Raw genomic sequence first — 18,667 nt, 5'->3', positions numbered from 1 at the left:
CACCTCCAGGCTGTGTAAGGGCTATTTGACCAAGAAGGAGAGTGATGGAGTGCTGTATCAGATGACCTGGCCTCCACAATCACCCGATCTGAACCCAATTGAGATGGGTTGGGATGAGTTAGCTCGCAGACCGAAGGAAAAGCAGCCAACAAGTGCTTAGCATGTGGGAACTCCTTCAAGACTGTTGGAAAAGCATTCCTCATGAAGCTGGTTGAGAGAATGTCAAGAGTGTGCAAACTTGTCATCAAGGCAAAAGGTGGCTACTTTGAAGAATCTCAAATATAAAATATATTTTGATTGTTTAACACTTTTCTGGTTACTACATGATTCCATGTGTTATTTCATAGTTTTGATATCTTCACTATTATTCTACAATGTAGAAAATTGTACAAATAAAGAAAAACCCTTGAATGAGTAGGTGTGTCCAAACTTTTGACTGGTACTCTATATATGTTTTGCTATTCAAACAGTTATCACTGCCATTTAGCTGCCCAATAACCATCATCCAAAATGCCATGATCATCACAGCCCTGAGAATTCCTCTCTCATCCTTTTCTAAACCTATTTGAACTTAATATAACTAGTAGGTCTCTGACATTAATGTTGATCTGACTCTGTTCAGCACGGGCCTAGTCTGTGTCTGTGGTGTGTGTATGTACTCACATGGGGGGAGACCGTGTTGATCATGGGGGCTGTGGCAGTGAAGGGACTAGGAGGAGCTAGGGAGGCCATCGGCTGTTGCAACTCAGAGTTAGCTCCACTCATAGGAGCAGGTCCCATCCCTGACGACACGTCACAACTGGAGAATGCACCTACAAGGAGAGACATCACCGTCATCAACATAACTTTTATTATCATCATCATCATTCTGTTTCATAATCATGAAAATAAACTAATCTTCATTGTCTCGTGTTATTATGAGTTGCGTGCAGTACAGTAGTGAGTGTGTGCATGGTACCATGAACGAGTGGGCTGGACAAAATCAACAACAAAACACATTCTCACACATGCACCCTGTACACCAGGGATAGGCAACTAGATTAGGCCGCAGGCTGGTTTTTGTCAGAGTATATAGTTATGGGGCCGGAACAAATTTTTTATAATTTGTACACTGCAAATTGATCACAACTTAGGTGAAAAAAAGTGACTGCCTTTGAAAATAACTAATTTCATACCTAAAGTAGATTGAGACAATCATGTCTATTTTTATGCGTGTGAACACATGGGAACAGATTTCCTAAATAAAAAATTGTCTTTAGCTGAAAACTAAAAACTATGGGCCGAATTTGGCCCACAGCCGCCTGTTGCCGACCCCTGCTGTAGACACACAACTACATATTAAAAACACAGTGGATGGAGACCTGTCCTGCCACTGACCCAGAATAACAAGCAGAAATCTGATGACTCACATTGTTCTATCACACACATACACACAGCTTTTCATACTGGGGGAAAGGAGGGTGGGAGCTCCATTCATATTCATGTACCTCCCCCATCACATGCCCTCTATCTGTTAAGTTGTTGCTGCTGCTGTTTTATTGATTTCACACACACACACACACACACACACACACACACTTAACCGGTATAAACTCTGCCCCTGCCCCTTAGTGACCCCTAGGGAGGGGGGAGTAGGAGTGAGAGGCCCCCCTCACCCCACAAAAGGCTGAATGGCTGTGGGCAGCACATATTCACTAGAGGAACAAGAGTGCTTTGTGTATGAGAGTGCAAGATGGAGAACGAAGGAAAACGAGAGATCATGTACTGCAGAAACTCCAAGACTACTCCTCAGGTCATACAAACACAATAGAACACATCTCCTAACCTACACAATATTGTTGGAAAGACAATCCACAATTACCAGATAATGTTAAAATCAGACTAAACTGACTAAATTACACTACTTAATCTGATGCCATCATAAATTATATACAAATCTAACATTAGTAATAAGCCAGTCTTGTAATTAAAAATTAAAAATGGGGTAGAGATTGCTACCCTTACGCTACACCTAGCCTACATATATCCATATCCCAAAGCTAGCCTCCATTTACCACTGGGCCAATACATCAAAGGTGGGGTTACATTTATCATGTCAACACAGGAATACATGTAGTGAATATGCTTTTATGGACCCTAGTTCATTATCAACAACACAGTATAAAGGATGGATGGGTGTGTGTTCACGTTTTACTATACTTGTGAGTATACACAAGTAGGCTCAACAGCTTCTACCCCCAAGCCATAAGACTGCTGAACAATTAATCAAAATGGCCACCGGACTATCTACATTGACCCCCATATTTAATTTGTACACTGCTGCTAATCGCCTTTTATTATCTATGCATAGTCACTTTACCCCTACCTACATGTACAAATTACCTCGACTAACCTGTACCCCTGCACATTGACTTGGTACCGGTACCCCCTGTATAAAGCCTCGTTATGGTTATTTTATTGTGTTACTTTTGATTAGTTTTTACTTTGGTCTACATGGTAAATATTTTCTTAAATCTTCTTGAACTGAACTGTTGGTTAAGGGCTTGTAAGTATGCATTTCACAGTAAGGTCTACACGTTGTATTCGGCGCATGTGACAAATAAAGTTTGATTTGAGTACCAGAATTCCTCACGAGAATAGTAACAACTATTTTGCCGGTCCTCACTTGTTAAAAAAACAATTTTAGAGTTAGGGTTAAGGAGAACAGTCCTCACAAGTATAGTAAGACATAGCTCTGTGTGTGGACCAGCCCTATTAGCTCAGCTGCATTGGCATAGGACTGTCCAATCGGGAATCAATCAAAGTGATCAATAAGGACTTACCAACATCACCTTTCCTCACCTCCTCCATATATCCCCCTGGAAACGCCTCAACCCCTAGTAACCCTCTCAAGCCAGGGACCCACCACGTCTCAGCCTCCAATAACATATGTGTGTGTGTGTGTCAGGGTTAGCGTTAGGAAAATACAGCGCCGGACAACGTGAGAAATTTACCGGACCCATATGCAATGGGTACATAATCCATTAGGGCTTCCACCCACGGTGATCAGAATGACAGAAATCACATGTAGATCATGAAAATGCATCTTAACAGAACATGCAACTAATGTAATGAAGCAGCCAATAAAACAATTTTGAAACATTTGCCAAAATGCAATGTGGGAAAACTCCATTCTGAATAGCGCACCTGGGAAAACTCCATTCTGAATAGCGCACCTGGGAAAACACATCACTCTAAACAGTGCACCTGATAAATGTTCATCTCTGTCATATATGGAACTTCTATGTTAGAAACTTAGAAAGAGGAGGAATCCAAAGATGCAACAACTAGGACGGATTGCTAATATGACTAGGATTCTACCTGTGGCTTCTGGACAATAAAAGAAAGTTGATATCAGGGCATACAATTAACACCCGCCAAAATTGGATAGATTTAGGCATTGGCGAGCAAGGTCTATTTCACCAGTCACTTTGGCGCATGGTCAATTTGCAGGGCTCTACAGTGCGAGCATTTCATTCGCAAATAAAGATTGTCAAAAGTCAAGCATAAGCACATTAGAGTTAGAAAAATACATCAGTAGCTTTATTTCTGCTGTTTTGTTTCATAGCTGCTAATTGCACAAATAAATTATAATCCTATATCCCACCTCGCACAACAACACTGCCTGGCAGGGGAGCTGAGCTCACTGAGTGAAGTGCTGATAAATTCATTTGTGGAGGCGCTGTGCACAGGCATAAAAGTTAGTCTAATTTGACTTTGTCCTTGTGTTTCTTGGCTATTTACATTGTTTTGTTCACAACCTCGGTTGTTTTTCAAAATGATAGTTTGAGTCTGCTGCTTCAACTCAACTGATAGCGAAGAGATGCCCTAGTCAGATCCCAAATCTCTCACATATCACCACGTTACCACGGTAACCACCCACCCTTAAAGGTGCTGTTTAACATTTTGGCTCTGATATTTTGATTAAAAGACTGAGGTCACAAAAAAATTTAATGAAATTCAACAATATACCACATTACTTCTTACTAATACATGTCTTGTTATAGAAACATTACAAAGCATGGTAATCTGTTTTATTTATTATTTGTTTTGATAAAGGTAATTATGGCAAAAAAAATATTTGGGCTGGTAGATTTTTTTCCATCTACCTGCCACAGTGACTGGTGGGCCAAAAAGTACATTTTAGGCCCTGGTTGATGAAAACAAATAGAACAGGAGAGAAATAGTGGTCGGGAAGTAAATGTAAATAGGGAAGTAAATGGAAAAACATGCCAAAATTATATAATTACTCCTATCTATACAGAAAGAAAACACTTCAAAATACTTCACCAGAAAGCATAACAGCCAGAGAGGAATCGAGGATCATTAGTTTATTTTAAATTATTGAGCTGCGGTTGTAAGTGAAAAGCATAAAACGTGTGAAGGTAATGTGTCTTAAGTATAATTTAAAATGTTGAGACAAGAAGGGGAAGGGTGTGTCAAAGATATAGGCAAGTCTCTCCAGAATGGCTCAGCTGTCTCCCGCCAATTCTTGCCCATTCATTGTTTCATTGTGTGAATTGTTTTCCCTTTCATACATTTTTTATTTATTTTTTACATCTATTCCGCCTTTACATGTCACCAGTAGTAAATGTAACATTAATTCCCATTATTTGGTTACATTCATTTCTGTTAATGCCTGTATTAGTGAGTCATTTACCTTTCTCATTCTTGGAGTGGAACGCTGTTTGCAGAGTTCACAACCTGCTACACTTAAGATAAACAAGTTTTGGTTTATTTCATAACAATCATTTTAAGAGATGTCAATTTTTTCATGCTTAATGTGAGAAATTAACATGTCTGGTTTCTCTGTGCTGATAATGTTGAATGAGTGCTAGCGCCTGAGCACTGGCCTCACGGTCTATTTTAATTTTTATGATTAACCACATGACAATGATTTTGAGAAACTAAAACATTATTGAAATGAAACTGTTCCACAACAATGCGAATATAAAAATCATAACTGGCACAAAGAACAGTACAAATGGTAGGAACAATTTTAAGCTTCCCCAACATGTAACTCACATGCTGCCTATGAATAATTGCCTCCACGTTTCCATGGTCGGAGTTTGCCTATAGGCTACTTTGAAGCAAGGTAAGACATGCTTCATAATATGAAAAAAAAACTCACAAGAAATAGAAGAAGTAAGAAGTAGAAGTAGAAGAAAGTAAGAAGCTATAAACAGGGTCAGTTCCAATACCATATTTACAATCTGCAGGGATATGATAAGTGATAAGAGGTAGATCAAATCAAATCAAATTTTATTTGTCACATACACATGGTTAGCCGATGTTAATGCGAGTGTAGCGAAATGCTTGTACTTCTAGTTCCGACAATGCAGTAATAACCAACAAGTAATCTAACTAACAATTCCAAAACTACTGTCTTATACACAGTGTAAGGGGATAAAGAATATGTACATAAGGATATATGAATGAGTGATGGTACAGAGCAGCATAGGCAAGATACAGTAGCTGATATCGGGTACAGTATATACATATGAGATGAGTATGTAAACAAAGTGGCATAGTTAAAGTGGCTAGTGATACATGTATTACATAAGGATGCAGTCGATGATATAGAGTACAGTATATACGTATGCATAATGTAGGGTATGTAAACATTATATAAGGTAGCATTGTTTAAAGTGGCTAGTGATATATTTACATAATTTCCCATCAATTCCCATTATTAAAGTGGCTGGAGTTGAGTCAGTATCAGTGTCAGTGTGTTGGCAGCAGCCAATCAATGTTAGTGGTGGCTGTTTAACAGTCTGATGGCCTTGAGATAGAAGCTGTTTTTCAGTCTCTCGGTCCCAGCTTTGATGCACCTGTACTGACCTCGCCTTCTGGATGATAGCGGGGTGAACAGGCAGTGGCTCGGGTGGTTGATATCCTTGATGATCTTCATCCTGTAACATCGGGTGGTGTAGGTGTCCTGGAGGGCAGGTAGTTTGCCCCCGGTGATGCGTTGTGCAGACCTCACTACCCTCTGGAGAGCCTTACGGTTGAGGGCGGAGCACTTGCCGTACTAGGCGGTGATACAGCCCGCCAGGATGCTCTCGATTGTGCATCTGTAGAAGTTTGTGAGTGCTTTTGGTGACAAGCCGAATTTCTTCAGCCTCCTGAGGTTGAAGAGGCGCTGCTGCGCCTTCTTCACGATGCTGTCTGTGTGAGTGGACCAATTCAGTTTGTCTGTGATGTGTATGCCGAGGAACTTAAAACTTGCTACCCTCTCCACTACTGTTCCATCGATGTGGATAGGGGAGTGTTCCCCCTGCTGTTTCCTGAAGTCCACAATCATCTCCTTAGTTTTGTTGAGTGTGAGGTTATTTTCCTGACACCACACTCCGAGGGCCCTCACCTCCTCCCTGTAGGCCGTCTCGTCGTTGTTGGTAATCAAGCCTACCACTGTTGTGTCGTCCGCAAACTTGATGATTGAGTTGGAGGCGTGCGTGGCCACGCAGTCGTGGGTGAACAGGGAGTACAGGAGAGGGCTCAGAACGCACCCTTGTGGGGCCCCAGTGTTGAGGATCAGCGGGGAGGAGATGTTGTTGCCTACCCTCACCACCTGGGGGCGGCCCGTCAGGAAGTCCAGTACCCAGTTGCACAGGGCGGGGTCGAGACCCAGGGTCTCGAGATTGATGACGAGCTTAGAGGGTACTATGGTGTTGAATGCCGAGCTGTAGTCGATGAACAGCATTCTCACATAGTGATTCTTCTTGTCCAGATGGGTTAGGGCAGTGTGGTTGAGATTGCATCGTCTGTGGACCTATTTGGGCGGTAAGCAAATTGGAGTGGGTCTAGGGTGTCAGGTAGGGTGGAGGTGATATGGTCCTTGACTAGTCTCTCAAAGCACTTCATGATGACGGATGTGAGTGCTACGGGCGGTAGTCGTTTAGCTCAGTTACCTTAGCTTTCTTGGGAACAGGAACAATGGTGGCCCTCTTGAAGCATGTGGGAACAGCAGACTGGTATAGGGATTGATTGAATATGTCCGTAAACACACCGGCCAGCTGGTCTGCGCATGCTCTGAGGGCGCGGCTGGGGATGCCGTCTGGGCCTGCAGCCTTGCGAGGGTTAACACGTTTAAATGTCTTACTCACCTCGGCTGCAGTGAAGGAGAGACCGCATGTTTTCATTGCAGGCCGTGTCAGTGGCACTGTATTGTCCTCAAAGCGGGCAATAGATAAGTATATGGATAAGGTGAATAGGCATCAGGATGTATGATAAACAGAGTAGCAGCAGCGTAAATTAAGACTGTATGCGAGTGTCAGTGTGTGTGAGTGTGTAAAGTCCTGAGTGTGCAGAGATATATACAAGGGTCAACTTTGATAGTCCGTGTAGCCATTTTGTTATCTATTTAGCAGTCTTATGGCTTGAGGATAGAAACGGTTGTGTCAGACTTGATCCACCGGTACCACATTCTGTGCGGAAGAAGAGAGAATAGTCTATAGCTTGGGTGGCTGGAGTCCTTAACAATTTTCCGGGCCTTCTTTTCACACTGCCTGATATAGAGGTCCTGGATTGCAGGGAGCTCGGCCCAGTGATGTACTTAACTGTCTGTATCACCCTCTGTAGCGCCATGTGATCGAAGGCGGTGCTGTTGCCATAACAAGCAGTGATGCAGCTAGTCGAAATGCTCTTAATGGTGCAGCTGCAGAACCTTTGAGGATTTGAGGCCCCATGCCAAACGTTTTCAACCTTATGAGGGGGAAGAGGCGCTGTCAAGCGCTGTCTGCCAGATCATCTAGTCCTCTGGTTTCACGCACGGTATGGTGTTATTGTTGAAGGGTGCATAAAATGTGTAGAGTTTGTCTGGTAGAGAAGGTCTGGGTCTTCTTTAGTAATCCGTAATGGACTGTAGCCCCTGCCACATGGGATGGGCGTCGGAGCCTGCGTAAATATGACTCTTTACTTTATTTGTAAATATGACTCCGACACTTTATTCCAATATTGTCCTTTTGCCCGTTTGATGACTCTGCAGAGGTCGTAGCTTCCTGTACTTGTTCCTATTCCGAGTTGTAGCATCAGGGCTGTCTGTGATGGCCCAGTGTGCGGTAGCCCTGTCCTTTACCGTAGCACCAACCTCGGTCTTAATCCAGGGCTTTTAATTGGGGAAGCAGCAAACCTTCACGGTGGGGACAACATCACCGATGCATTTCGTTATGAAGCCGGTGACGGAGGTGGTTAGCACATCGATGTTATCAGGGGAGTCTTGGAACATATTCCAATCAGAGCTAGCAAACCAACCCCTGTAGCATAATCTCTGATTCATTTCTTAATGGCACTGGTGCTTCCCGTTTGAGCTTCTGCTTGTATACATGAAGCAGGAGTACGGAGTCATGATCTGATTTGCAGAATGGTGGAAAAGGTAGGGCCTTGTATGCTTTTTTTCATTATTATTATTATTTTTTGAATTTTACCCCTTTTTTGTGGTATCCAATTGTTGTAGTAGCTACTATCTTGTCTCATCGCTACAACTCCCGTACGGGCTCGGGAGAGACAAAGGTTGAAAGTCATGCGTCCTCCGATACACAACCCAACCAGCCATACTGCTTCGTAACACAGCGAGCATCCAACCCGGAAGCCAGCCGCACCAATGTGTCGGAGGGTACACGTGCACCTGGCAACCTTGGTTAGCGCGCACTGCACCCGGCCCACCACAGGAGTCGCTGGTGCGCGATGAGACAAGGACATTCCTACCGACCAAGCCCTCTCTAACCCGGACGACGCTAGGCCAATTGTGCGTCGCCCCACGGACCTCCCGGTCGCGGCCGGTTACAACAGAGCTTGGGCGCGAACCCAGGGACTCTCATGGCACAGCTGGCGCTGCAGTACAACGCCCTTAACCACTGCGCCACCCGGGAGGCCAGGGCCTTGTATGCTTGCTTGAGAGGCAAAGGAGACTTGTTGATGGAAGTTTGGAAATTAGTCTAAATGATGACAAACTAAAATCGGCGTCAATATTACCACTGTGCTCGAGTCAGAACACAAATTGTTGTTGATGTAGAGGCACACGCCTCCCCTTCCTCTACTGTCCTGTCCACTCGGTGCATGGAGAATCCATCCAGTTGGATAGCCATTGTCCAAAAGCCATGCTTCAGAAAAGCAGAGAATATTGCAGTTTAGAGAGTCCCGTTCGTAGCAAATCCGCGTTCGAACGTCATCCATCTTATTATCAAGTGACCAATAGAATGGAGGGAAGAGGTGGCCGGTTTTCCCTTCGCCTTAATCCTGGCAGGATTCCCCATTTCTTGCCACAAATGCCAGCATTTCCTCTTGGATACCCCGACAATTGGGTCAGAATTAAAGAAAGAGCCCAGGGCAGATGAGTCAGTCGGAATTGGGGTAACTGCTGATCTTATGTTCAAAAGTTCCTGTCGGTTATAAGAAATGATAGAAGATACATTTTGTGAATATAAAGTACAAATAAAACGCCAAAATAATCACCAAATAGCAAAGTTGGGTCAGAGCTTGCAGTTCAAATGACCAGTTGAGAAATAAAAATAGCTATTTTTTTTAAATCATGCACCAAACCGTTTTTTAACGCGATTGCATTTAGAATGGTTGCGCAATGAATGGGTTCATAAAAGCATATGTTTTACTCTTTAGGAGAAATCCAGCTCAAAATTGTCTCTGTATGCTGTGCGTGTGATAGTTGTGTTGGAAAAATAAAATGCATGATGACTAACGACTATACACAGGCCAATTTAAGTCCACAAAATTATGAACATTAACCTATAGACCGATAAGCATGATGGTGAAATGTATTAGCATCAACTGGTATTTCAATTTTTTTCTTACGGTCATTTTGGCCGCAGCAGTTCTACTTAACGGCTTAAACATTTTTTTGCCAGCTAATGGAAACCCTGGTGTGTGTGTGGTTGTCTCCAGTCATCAGGTCTCTCCAGGAGAGATGTATGCAGGTTTAGAGAGGGTTAAGCAAGGGAGAATACTACTACACTGATCCGCAGCCAACATCAGATCAGACGGCTGGAGTCCTGCAAAACATGAAGACCACTTTAACCCAAGCTGCCCTCCCGATGACATTAACCAGCACTGATTAACCTCAACCCACACACCCTCTCTGTACTATCAAACATTAACTCAGCCCAAATCTAACCCCCATTTCACCTCCATCCATCAAACACTCACATTCACACACACAATCATTGAATTAAAACAAAAGAGAGTATGCCTAGTGAGAAGCCTTCAAGGCAGGGTTCCAGATTGTGACCACTAAGCCACATTTTGAGACCCTGTGACTTGGCTGTGCAATTTTTAAAAATGTGTTGGTCACATCGGTGCGGGCTTCACATTTATTCACCTCACTCAAAATGTCCTAATTTATAGGAGACTAAAATCATGATTTGGTCACACAGTGAAGTACATCACCCTCATGATTCCTGTAATGAAAGAGTCTTCCTGACTGTCCCTGTCTCGCTGGGGCCTGCTGCTGTGTTGAGCGCGCCACTCTCTCCTTTCAGGAGAGGAAGAAGTGTTCTGATTATATAAAAAAAAAATCATCCAATTGCTGGGAACACACTGCTATCCTGTTGTCACAGATGGAGAGAGGATGTTCTCAGTTTCTGTAGATATACTTTTTATTTCTCAACTCTCAAATATAAGCTCAATAGCAACTAATCAAAACTAATTTGATTTGTTACATTATTCGTAAAAAACAGGTGTAGACTAACAGTGAAATACTTACTAGCGGGCCCTTCCCAACAATGCAGAGTAAAAAAGAGAAATAACACTAGGAACGAATACAATAAATAACGATAACATGGCTATATACACAGAGTACTAGTACCGAGTAAATGTGCAGGGGTACGAGGTAATTGAGCTACATATGTACATACAAGTAGGGATAAAGTGACTAGGTAACGGGATAGATAATAAACAGTAACAGCAGCGTATGTAATAAGTCAAAAGAGTTAGTGCAAAAAGGGTCAAATGCAGATCGTTAAATAGTTAACCAATAGCTAACCGGACTAACTATGTAGCAGTTTTATGGCTGGGGGGTAGAAACGGTTCAAGGTCCTGTTGGTTCCAGACGTGGTGCATTGGTACTGCTTGTGGTGCAGTAGCAGAGAGAACAGTCTATGACTTGGGTAGCTTTAAACTTTGACAATTTTTAGGGTCTTCCTCTGACACCGCCTGGTTTAGAGGTCCTGGATGTCAGGGAGCTCAGCCCCAGTGATGTACTGGGCCGTAGGCACAACCTTCTGTTAAGCCTTGTGGTCGGATGCCAAGCAGTTGCAATAACAAGTGGTGATGCAGCCAGTCAAGATGCTCTCAGTTGTGCAGCTGTAGAACTTTTTGAGGATCTGAGGGTCCATGCCAAATCTTTTCAGCCTCCAGAGGAATTCTGGACCTCTGTCAGAGTGACCATCAGGTTCTTGGTCAAACCAAGGCCCTTCCCCGATTGCTCAGTTTGGCCATGCAGCCAGTACTAGGAAGAGTATTGGTTGTTCCAAACTTCTTCCATTTAAGAATGATGGAGACCACTATATTCTTGGGGACCTGCAATGCTGCAAAAATGTTTTGGTACCATCCCCCAGATCTGTGCCTCAACACAATCCTGTCTCAGAGCTCTACAGACAACTTCATTCGAGCTCATGGCTTGGTTTTTGCTCTGACATGCACTGTCAACTGCGGGACCTTATATAGACAGTTGTGTGCCTTTCCAAATCATGTCCAATCAATTGAATTTACCACAGATGGACTCCAATCAAGTTGCAGAAACATCAAGGATGATTAATGGAAACAGGATGCACCTAAGCTCAATTTCAAAGAGTCCGAATACTAATCTAAATAAGGCATTTCTGTTTTTTATTTTTAGTACATTTTCAAACATTTCTAAAAACCTGTTTTCGCTTTGTCATTATGGGGTATTGTGTGCAGATTGATCAGGGGGAAAAAAATAAAATAAAATTAGAACAAGGCTGTAAAGTAACAAAATGTGGAAAAAGGGAAAGGGTCTGAATACTTTTCCAATTCACAGTATATACAAAAGTATATGGACACCTCTTCAAATGAATTGATTCAACTATTTAAGCCACACACGTTGTTGACAGGTGTATAAAATAAAGCACACAGCCATGAAATCTCCATAGAAAAACATTGGCAGTAGAATGACCTTACTGAAAAGCTTAGTGACTTTCCAACAAGTCAGTTTGTCAAATTTCTGCCTTGCTAGAGCTGCCCTGGTCAACTAAGTGCTGTTATTGTGTAGTGGAAACGTCTTGGAGCAACAACAGCTTAGCTGCAAAGTGGTAAGCCACAAAAGCTCACAGAACAGGACCGCCAAGTGCTGAAGTGTGTAAAAATCATCTGTCCTCGGTTGCAACACTCACTACCAAGTTCCAAACTGCCTCTGGAAGCAACATCAGCGCAAGAACTGTTTGTCGGGATCTTCGTGAAATGTGTTTACATGGCAGACCAGCTACACACAATCCTAAGATCACCATGCGCAATGCCAAGCGTCGGCTGGAGTGGTGTAAAGCTCACCGCTATTGGACTCTGGAACAGTGGAAACGCGTTCTCTGGAGTGATAAATCACGCTTCACTATCTGGCAGTCCGACAGATGAATCTGGGTTTGGCAGATTCCAGGAGAAGGCTACCTGCCTGAATGCATAGTGCCAAATGTAATATTTGGTGGAGGAGTAATAATGGTCTGGGGCTGTTTTTCATGGTTCAGGCTTAGTTCCTGTGAAGGGAAATCTTTATGCTACAGCATACAATGACATTCTAGACAACTCTGTGCTTCCAACCTTGTGGCAACATATTGGGGAAGGCTCTTTACTGTTTCAGCATGACAATGCCCCCATGCACAGAGGTCCATACAGAACTGGTTTGTCGAGATTGGTGTGGAAGAACTTGACTGGCCTGCACAGAGCCCTGACCTCAACCTCATCGAACACCTTTGGGATGAATTGGAACGCCTACTGCAAGCCAGGACTAATCGCCCAACATCAGTGCCCGACTTCACTAATGCTCTTGTGGCTGAATGGAAGCAAGTACCCGCAGCAATGTGTCAACATCTAGTGGAAAGCCTTCCCAGAAGAGTGGAGGCTGTTATAGCAGCAAAGGGGGAGCAACTCCATATGAATTACCCATGATTTTGGAATGAGATGTTCAATGAGCAGGTGTCCACATACTTTTGGTCAAGTACTTTTGATATTACCCTAATAAAGTTTAAAATATTTTGTGAAGGCTTGGTGTGATGTGGCTATTAGCCTATTACACTGCAGGCCTATGATATGAAGGCAGTGGGCACATGTGCTTCAAATGACTTTGACAGTTGAACTTGAGGTGAGGAAGATTGTTTTTAGGCCTACCAGAGTCCTAAAACAATATAATGCTTATCTTTATAAAAAAGATTCTAATTGAAAATGAATGAATTTGCCTCCTTCTGTACACCTATATCTGTATAGCAGACACAGTAGCCTAAGTATAAAGAAATGCATGTCGGTGTCGTAGCATGCCACCGGCACATCTCCAATCTCTCGCGCTCTCTCTCTGGGGCCAGGCCTAAACTTCTCTTTCTTTATATATATTTTTTATTTTAAATATTAATATAATACAGCCAATAGGCCTATGCATGCAACGCCCTGATGCATTTAGTGCTCACGTTTCATAGCAGCTGAACCATGAAGTGGACAACTATTGTTTTAGGAAAGTAAAAACCAATAAAATAGGCTATACATTTTTAAATATGCTACAAATTGAAACAAGGATGTGTTTTTGTAATTCGTTTTAAGGACACGTAAACGTCTCTCATTTGGCCAATATCCCTCGTGCGTTGGTGGACACTGGACGGCCTAATGGGTTACGCACCCAATACATATGGATGACCAGTAAACTTCTCAAAATGTCCAATAAATTTAAATATTCCCGGTCACTAGTCTGGCGCCGAAAACTCACACATTTAGCTACAAGTGAGGAAGGGAGAACATCGAGAGAGCCTATAAAACAGGAGAAGCACCTATAGATCCGGTAGAGGTCAATGAAACACAGACAGTGGGTGTTAGGACGACACCGGATTGGTGCACATTCAACAAATCTGACAGTCTGAAATCTAACAGAGTGGGTAATCATCAAATCCATCATGATTGATGTACTGTAATAGGCCCACAAAGTGGTTACTAAAGTCTGACTTGGATATAGTTGCCAATTTTCGCTACATAACATTTAGAAGTCGTTCCTTTTCAAGTTTAGAAGTGACTGCTAAACGCTAACTCCCGTTCGTATAAGCTGGTGCCATAACTAGCATACAGAAATCAGTGGTGGTAGTCAAAGTAGTTTCTAACTGTAATGAAGTTGATTGGTGACGATGACATTAACATGTTTTGGGGTTGAAATCCATACAAGCATTATACTACGATTTTTACCATAACATACTGTGAAATACACAAATAAACAATAGCCTGAATGTGGGCTAATTTTGCTGGGGATTTACATTGTTTGGTTTGAGATCTTTACTGCATCTACAGAACAGGAGAGAGCCTACAGAACAGGAGAGACGGAAAGAGATAACCTGTAAAGAGGAATGAAAGAGGACATGGTAGAAATATAGAGAATAAAGGCGAGAGAGAGAATAAGGGGAACAAATATGGTGATTATGAGGGATAGAGAAGAGAGGACGCTAAGAGACATTTCCTACAGCAGAAGGGAACTCCAAAGCATTGACTCGGTTGCCAAGCAACAGAACACAAGATGAAACACACTTCAGTGTGTGTGTGCTGGTTTGTTTCACACACTCACACACACACACACACACACGCACACACTGTAGTCCAGCAGGGTTCATAGCACTCTAACCCTCCTCTCTAACAGAGTCTAATACAAGAGCTACTAATTGCCTGTTCAACCCTCCTCTCCTCTCCTCTCCCCCTTCCATCTATCCTCATGTGCTTTTCTGTTCCCTCCCTCCCCTTTAACCCCACCTTCTCTCCAGCGCTGAAGCTCAATACTCTCCAGTGATTTCCTCTCATCCTTTCCATTCCTCAGCTGCTTCAGGCAGCTCTCTATTTAGCCCACAGTTATCAGTCTTCACCACAACATTACACAGCCACTGACACAAAACACTGATAGAATTAGTAATGAAAGACAGTAAGGTAAGTGTGTGTGTGTCCTACCGGTGCCAGAGGGAGTAGAGGTGACTCCGTGACACGGCAGACTGCCGTTCCTCAGTAGAGAAGGAGACTTCTGGATCCCAACGCTAACACCAACACCCAGCAGACCTCCTCTCTCTCCTACTCTCTCTCCTCCGGGCCGGCTTGGCAGAGCGCTGGTAGAGGAGGGGGACGGCGAGGCGGATGAGGTGGAGCAGAGAGAAGAGGAGGGGAGAGGTAGTGGTGCTGTGTGGTGTTCAGGTCCGTCTGTAGCCTTGCCGTCCGGGACACTGAAGCAGGGACCGTATCGGTTCCTCCAGTTTCCTCTCTTCTTCTTCACCCCTTCTTCTCCTCCTTCCCCCATACTTGGCCCAGAGGAGGAGCCAGCAGAGGAAGAGGAGGATGATGAGGGGCGTTTGTAGCCGGCTGTGGAAGCAACGTTACCCGTCAGCTCGCTGTGAGAGTTCTCGTACAGTTTACCGCCAGCTACGCCACCAGGAAGTGACATCATTGATCCGAACGTGCTGAGCGAAGCCATGCCCTCCGAGGCCGTGACCTCACTGGGCTTCACTAGGCAACGGCTGAATGAGGGCGAAGAAAAGGAGTCCCCACCACCGGAACGTAGCAACGGATCAGAGAAGCCCAGGAAGTCAGATGTGGGAGGAGTCAAGGTGGAAGACGTCTTATTGGACAGCAGGAGAGCTGGGAGAGAGAGAGGAGAAGCTGTTTGGAGACTAAAACACACCCAAGATAGGTTTCCAGCCAATTGGCGACAGATTTTCATGCGAATATTCTAAAATATGCACAGAAAATATGCACATTTTCCCACCAGTGGTGTTTCCAAACAGAATCAATGCGTGATGACAGTTATTTTTCGCTTAAGTTTTCATGTCCCGAATAAACATTTAACTTTTCTATGTGTTTGCATCGCATTTTCAACTCTACCGATAGTTGAAATTGCAAACTGTTGAGTTGAATAGCAAATGTGCCTACTCTGGCACGTGCGATCTAATTAACAACAGTTTGCAGATACAGTGCGGGTAGGCTAGTGTACATGATGACTATTTACAGGTCAAACAGCAGTCAAGCATGGATCATCATGTTACCAGAATAAGACCCTATCAGAAAGGAGCATCACCGACACCGTGCACTTTCACCACCCTGTGAAGTTAATATTTAAAAAAAAAAATCTGTAGCCTAATAAACTGCATGCTTTCCAGGGTCGGAGGAGGAGGACCACACGCCATATCGTCGCATGACTCCAAGTTTACTTCCATATGATGGTTATTATATAAATATTTGTGCATAAAGGTGTTTTCACCGTCATTTCTCACATTTATTTTACCCCCACCATGTTGAACAAATTATCTGTCTGCATTTAAAAAATGACAGAAAATTCCTGTATCCATCACAGCTGTAGTTATTTTTTTGATAGAGTATGACTTTACTCACATAAAAACTGTGGATGGAAAGGTGGTCACACACACAATATTTATTTGCTTTCTTTCCCTCAGTCTCCTGGACTATGACACTGTTTCCCCACTAGATGCCACTTACAACACGTCAGACCTCCAGACTTGACCCCTCGAGGCTGACACGTGCTGCCACAGGGGGCCGGGTTCAAGGGACACTCATGGCATCTGAGCACTTTAGTGTGTGTGCGTGGCGGAGCACACAAATTACAGCAGCCAGGGTCTAACCAGGGAGACTTATCTTGGCCATACGCTAACTAACTCTGGCACTCTGGACAACATCTAACAACTGTCAGACACAGGCACGCGGACGTAAACAGTGCATCAATCTCACCTTGATGAAAGGTTCCAGTGGAGGAGGCGGCAGTGGAGGAGGTTGCCGTAGTGACCACAGCAGAGGGGAGGGGCTTCCCAGGTGTGAGGGACTTGCGTCCGCGCTGAACACCAATCCCTTGGCTAATGCTCTTCTTGCCCTGTTTGACCTCCGACCCCGGTTTGCCTTCTGACCCTGTGGGGGGGCTGTCCTTTAAACCCCCGGAGTGCACCGGCACTTCCTGGAAGTTGGCGGTGGTGAAACGGGCTGCGCTGTCATCCAATCGCTTTTGAGAGGCGGCAGGCATAGCGGAGACTACCCCACCACTGCTGCTGCTGCTACTGTTGTAACTCTGAGAGAGGGATGAGGAGAGGAGGACAGGACAGGAGGAAAGGGGAGTATGAGAGGTCAGTCCTGCATAATGCCTAACAGAGCTAGTCAATGTTCATTTGACATTAAACCCACAGTGAGACGGAGAGACAGAGAAAGAAAGAAAGAAAGAAAGAAAGAAAGAGAGATGGAGGAGAGGAGGAGTGAGCTCACCTTGTCTGAGGCAAGCATGAGAGTTGAAGCGAGGGAAGGGGAGAGCTCTAGAGTCTTCTTGTGTTTGGGTTTGTGTCTCTCCCTCTCTTTGTGTTTCTGAGGAGAGAGAGAAGGAATGGATGATCGTTACGGAAGGACAAGAAAGCGGAGGATTAGACAGATGAGTGTCTGGGTTGTTCTGGTCCCAAACCTTTGGCACGGCTTCTGAAAGAGAAAATGAGAGCGAAAGAGAAGAAAGAGAAAACTGATCTTCAATTCACAGCCCCAGTCTGAGGTGAAAGGATAGTTATACTGAAACGAATATAAGAAAAAAATTAAGTGCTTAAGACAGAAAAAAGAGATTTAAAATCTACAGACACAGGCTTTTCGGTCTTCTTGGTGAGAGATTCTACCCAACCAGATCCACGGTCTAAACACCTTAGAACTCAATTTACACCCTTAGCTACACACACCCTCACTCCTCTCACCCTACAGGGCCACACCACTGGCAGGTGTGAAAATATGCAGTGATCCTGTGAGACAACATGAGACTTAACATGCTACCGACAGACAGCACCATGACAACCATCGACCCTGGCCCCAGCATCCCTCTATCTTTCCCATTTTCTCTCCACCAACCCTCTCTCTACCTCAATCCCTCTGTTGTCCTCCTGTCTTTTTCTTCCCTGTAGCTCCCAGGGTGTGTCAAGGCTGGTAGGTCATTGTAGCTAACTATACGCGTGTGTGTGTGTTTTTAACAGGGTAGGTTCCCGGGGATTCCCTTGTTGTTTCTCATTAACATTCCAGCGGTAGGTGTTGATGGACAGAGTTAGGCTGAGAGGGTCAAATGTCCAAACACACACACATCCACTTTTTCGCTTTGCACACTTGGAGAGACTCCCTCCTTATCAGAGCTGGAGACACAGAGAAAAGAGGGAGGGAAGGAAGAAAAAAAACAGGGTAAATAATCCACCCCAGCCTGGCAGGAATTCTCTTGGGCAGTTTCCTGCAGGCCCTCTGACCAGCCGGTGTGTGTGTGTTTCTTACAGACTGTATGAGTGGCCTGCGGAAGGAGAGACTTTTAGTCCCTTGTTATTTGGCTGCAGGGTTTGGAAATAGGTAGGCGCGCGCATGCGCACACACACACACACAGATCTGAGCCTTCTGACCCCTGACCCTGGAATGTGTAGGGGGTAGG

The 18,667-nt window shown here is 44.1% G+C and overlaps 1 protein-coding gene across 6 annotated transcripts in view; it reads right to left on the bottom strand.

The window, feature by feature from the left end:
- mllt10 (MLLT10 histone lysine methyltransferase DOT1L cofactor) overlaps positions 1-18,667 on the bottom strand; it is an 88,469-nt gene that overhangs the window by 26,161 nt on the left and 43,641 nt on the right. For all 6 annotated transcript variants that reach the window (XM_042298909.1, XM_042298913.1, XM_042298910.1 and 3 more), the window contains 4 exons: positions 17,491-17,586; positions 16,969-17,299; positions 15,187-15,864; positions 664-812 (listed from right to left, as the gene is read on the bottom strand). In XM_042298909.1, coding sequence (XP_042154843.1) covers positions 664-812; positions 15,187-15,864; positions 16,969-17,299; positions 17,491-17,586 — 1,254 coding nt within the window. The remainder of the gene's footprint in view (positions 1-663; positions 813-15,186; positions 15,865-16,968; positions 17,300-17,490; positions 17,587-18,667) is intronic.

The sequence above is a fragment of the Oncorhynchus tshawytscha genome, linkage group LG16, assembly GCF_018296145.1.
Source record: "Oncorhynchus tshawytscha isolate Ot180627B linkage group LG16, Otsh_v2.0, whole genome shotgun sequence".
Classification (NCBI taxonomy): Eukaryota; Metazoa; Chordata; class Actinopteri; order Salmoniformes; family Salmonidae; genus Oncorhynchus; species Oncorhynchus tshawytscha.
This window is presented reverse-complemented; position numbering and strand designations above follow the sequence as displayed.